Source organism: Empidonax traillii, unplaced genomic scaffold (assembly GCF_003031625.1).
Source record: "Empidonax traillii isolate 1590-97213 ecotype Southwest subspecies unplaced genomic scaffold, ASM303162v1 scaffold342:size1861417, whole genome shotgun sequence".
NCBI classification, from domain to species: Eukaryota; Metazoa; Chordata; class Aves; order Passeriformes; family Tyrannidae; genus Empidonax; species Empidonax traillii.
In genome coordinates, this window is record NW_020955535.1 from 251,370 (window position 1) to 255,949 (window position 4,580).

The 4,580-nt window shown below is 53.8% G+C and overlaps 1 protein-coding gene across 1 annotated transcript in view; it reads right to left on the minus strand.

The window, feature by feature from the left end:
• KCNK9 (potassium two pore domain channel subfamily K member 9) overlaps positions 1 to 4,241 on the minus strand; it is an 87,521-nt gene extending 83,280 nt beyond the window's left edge. The window contains exon 1 of the mRNA XM_027892232.1: positions 3,627 to 4,241. Coding sequence (XP_027748033.1) covers positions 3,627 to 4,212 — 586 coding nt within the window. The 5' untranslated portion in view covers positions 4,213 to 4,241. The remainder of the gene's footprint in view (positions 1 to 3,626) is intronic.
• Between the last annotated feature and the right edge of the window lie 339 nt (positions 4,242 to 4,580).

Here is a 4,580-nt window from a genome sequence, read left to right on the forward strand (position 1 = left end):
AAAGAGAGAAAAAAACCACAAGAACATTGCACTGTGGAGTAGAAAAATATGGTGTGCCCCAGGTGAAAAACAAACTGTTTCCATTTACTTGATTAGCCCTTGCTTCTTTGTTTAGTACTCAGCTTGACAAGCAAAAGCCCACTAGCACTCTCCAATAAAAGCCAAATGCCATAGATTTGAGGAAATGCGAGAGCTGACCAAATCTTAGCACTTCACCTCACACAGGAGGGTTTCGGGTTTTCAAGCTTCCTTCCAAACAGGTCCTTAATGATGTGTTTTCACGGCAAGCAACAAGCTGCAGAGGTTGCCCGATGAGGGGAGCAGCGGCGATGGAGGGGAGCTGAACCTTCAGCACCACAGCCCCAGGGCGCTGACGAAGTTGTGGCTTCAGCACCGCGGACTGCGGACATTGCTGGAGTTGTCCCTTCAGCACCACGGTCTGAGCACACTGTAGGATCTACCCCTTCAGCACCACGGACTGGGGACTTCACCGGAGTTGTCCCTTCAGCACCGTGGACCGGGAGCACTGCCGGAGCTCTCCCTTTAGCACCACGGTCCGGGGACACTGCCAGAGTTGTCCCTTCAGCACCCACCTCCGGGGACACTGTGGGACCCGTTCCTTCAGCACCAGCTCTCGGGGACACTGCCAGAGCTGTCCCTTCACCCCCGCCACGCCCCAGGGGTGAAGAGAGTCCTGTCCCTTCAGCACCAGGTTCTGGGGACACTGTCGGACGTGTCCCTTGGGCAGCGGCGCCCGCCCCGCCCCGCCCGCGGCCACCCCGCAGCGCCGCTGCCCCGGCACCTGCCGAGAAGCACCGGCCTCTTCCCGGCTACCAGGGCAGTGGGCTGATGGGCCACGGCCAGCCATAAACGCCTTTGATTAAATTAGAGCTACAGTAGTTGAAATCAGCGCAGCAACGAGGTAATTGCTTCGGACATGTTGCTAGCACGGCAGTATCACGGAGTGCAATTAAGTTAGACATAAATTAGTCTGCAACCATATGCATGCTGCTCGACTTTGTGGTCCGCTGACTCCTTTCACTGTTTTCTCAGAAGGGAAGTTTTGTGGAGATAGAGGTAAATGTCCAGATTAGGGAAGGCAAGGTCTTTGTTCGTTCAGTTTTAAAAATCAGCCCGTTAGTTAGACACACTTTTGCAGGAGTACCTACTGACTACAGCATGTTCACCAATCCATATCGCACTGCATGTGCTTCTGGAAGTCTGTCTGGAAGGTTTTAGAGGGAGAAGGACATGTATGTAAGAGCATACACATAGATTTTTTGAAAAAAACAATCTTCACTAACGATTAACACGGACATTTAAAATCACTTCCCGGTGCAAGAAACACAGATAAGAACTCTTATTTTCCTGAGAACTTAAACAAAAGAAGTAATTTTTTCCCCTCTGCGAGCCAAATTATTTTAAGAGAATAAGAAGTTAAAGAAAAATTCTCCATGCTCACTTTTACAGACTACCAATAGATCAGATACCATCATGAAGGCACTTTAGTACAGAAGAGACGGTACAAAAAATAGCAGTGCATTTGGCAGGATGCAGATAGCAACTATTAATAAACTTTTAAAAGACGGATCAGATATCCTCCAGGAGCAAAGCTTCCCAAATGAACAATCGTTACAGAATGTCTGTCTTTCTGCACCATTCCTTATTGTTACTCTTCCTCCCAGTGGTTCCCTGTTGCTATACACATTTTTAGATTTAAACAATTCTGACATCCCGAAGTGCCTCTGCCTACAGAAATGCACGCTATCCTCTGCAAGCTGAGGTGCTCCGAGCTTCCTGAACAAATTCCAGCTCTTTGCAGGACAGAATGCTAAAGCTTCCCAAGCAAGTTGTACTTGTTTCCAGGTAAAATATGATCAAAACAGCAAACTACTGTACGAACAGCCCTTTCCACCTTTCACCAACTGAGCTTCCAAATGCAGCAAGTGTTGCAGCCACTTTTAGGCAGGAGTACAGGGCACCATGAGTACACAGGCGTGTGCATGGAAGCCTTGCTGTAATCCAGAGGGGTACGACAGTCCAGTATTCACTTTGCAGAAATAAGTGATAAGAGACAGGTCGAGGATGAGAGACCCAGTGGTCAAAGAAGGAAAGAGAGTTCTGACATTGTAATGAACAGCGGGAAATACAAATCATCAGCCAAAGTTCCATTCTACTTTATATTCCATAACCTACTAACATTTGCTATTTATATTAATATATCTAATAGCAGAAAAGAAGAGGAAATTATCCCTTAAAAAATCATATCTTTGTAAGGGTAAATAGGCTTTAAACCGTCAAATGGTCTTTCAAAGGAAATTATTTTATTGCTCCAGGTATAATACAAATACAGACATAAGTAGATACTTCTCAAAGGGCAGTGGACAGCACGTTCTGCAGAAAACTGAGTATGTTCAGGTGGCAGTGTAAAAATTTCTTGTAACAAGCCCAAAATGGTAAAAAGACTGAGTCCTTCTGTATTAATAAGAGCTACTTTCATGTCCTGTTCTGAACAATGCACTGCTAAACAGCCCCTGAGCTAGAAGGGTCTTTTCAGATCTCCCCAGTTGTTAGAGGGGAACATCTAGAAATTCTGGGAGAAGAAAAGTTACAAACAGTCTCAGTAAATCCACCTTAGAGAATACAAAATCAGGGAAGAAAACCTTCTCATGTAGCCAAAGCTGGAGTTGTAGCACAGTTCTGTGTGCACTCTGCAGCCTCTAGTCATCGCGGTGTTTATTTTCATGGCAGGGAAGCAAACTTTGTGTGAAATGCTCAGCTTTAGCTGTGGGAAGCAGGGAAGTACAAAATGACAGCCCGTGGCTGTGTCCACTGACTGTCCCTTGACCGTCCTGGGAAATGGCACATCTGAGAACTGGGCAGCATGGATGTGACAGCAGGCAACATTTTGCCTTTCACATCATGTGCCCACAAAGGGTAGATACAGGCTGTGACCTGTTGACACATCAGACACTCCAGCTGCAATAAAAACTTCAGGAACACATTGGGAATGCCCAGGAAAGGCCCAGCAACGGGACCACAGCTGTGGGAACCGCCACCACAGCCCTTGCCAATACCAAAACAAAGTTTGCAAAAGCGGGGCTATGCTTGGCTACGTCAAGGGCTTTCCCAGCTGATCCAGTTCCCATGCCCTCTTCATTTTCATTCTCATCCAGCTGCCTTTTGCCTAAGTTTTCCCCATGTGTCTTAAGCAAAGGTGCAAGAAGGAGTGTGGCAACAGGGCCTTCTTCCTGAGGGGAACCCCAGGAGAGTGTCACCCTGCCTCTCCCCCTGCTCTTCCTTGCCCCCCAAGCCAGACCTCCATGGTAGCCACCTGGCCACTGCCAATTCCCCTTGCCAGAGCAGCCCCACTCCTCCCCAGTGCCACCCAGGAGACGGAGGATCCATCTCCAGGAGAAGAGGTGTGGGACACCGCCAAGTCCAACAAGTGCCCAAGAAGAGCAATGAATTACATAACAGAGGAGGGGAGCAAGAAATTCATCTCCAGCACCAGCACCCTTGCATGTCACAGCCTCCCTGCCCCTCTCCCTTTCTCCCAACCCGGGGAGCATTTGCCCCAACCCCGGCCGTGGCCCCACAGGGCCTCCCCGAGAGGCGACACTCACCGATGGTCGTGATGACCGTGATGGCAAAGTAGAAGGAGCCGGCGAATTTCCACTGGACTCCGGCTCGGTGCGGCTCGGACTGCATGATCACCAACTCCAGCTGCCGGTAGTCCTCGCTGGTGATGTTGTACTTTCCTTTGAGCCGGATCTCCTCGGCTTTGAGTTTCTCCTCCTCTCGCATCTCGTTGTCGGACTCCAGGGCATCAAAGACGGCAGCCCCGACCAGCAGGTAGGTGAACGTGCAGATGATGAGGGACAGGGTCCGCACGTTCTGCCTCTTCATGGCCGCCAGCAAGGGGCGAGTGAGGGGACCATGTCCCCCCCTGGCCGCCCGGGGATCCGACAGGCCGCAGCAGCCACAGCAGGGGAGCAGCCGCCGGGGGGGCTGGCGGCGCCCGCCGCCGCCACTGCCGCTGCTCCGGGGCAGCTTGTGCTGCGGCGGCGGCCGCTCTCCGCCCGCCTGCTCGGACTCCTGCGAGGAAGAGAGGCACAGGAGGCTGCTGGAGCGCCGGGACCAGGTGCCCTGAAGCCGGGAAACTCTGCGCAGGACCTGCCCAAACCAAGCCGTCCCAGTGCGCAGGGCCATCCAGGGCACCCCCGCTCCTCCCCAGCACCGAGGCCAGGGGCAGGGGGTCCCCGCCGAGGGGCCGGCGGCCCCGGCACGGAGTCCTGCGGCGGGCGGGTCCCCCCGCGAAGTTGTGGCGGCGGCGCGGGGAAGGGTCGCCCGCAGCCCGGGCGGGGCGCGGCGGGGAGGCGGAGGCCGCCGCCGTCCCAAGTTTCTTCAGGCGGAGCGGCGGGGCCGGGGGGGGCCGGGCGGCGGCAGCGCGCCCATCCGCGGAGGAGGAGCGGGGCGAGGGGCGGCGGGCGCCGGGCTCCGACCGTCGGGGACCCGACCCGCCCCGGCCCCCGGCTGCCTGCGGGAGCGCCGGGCGGGCGGGTCGGGACGGGCTGGGC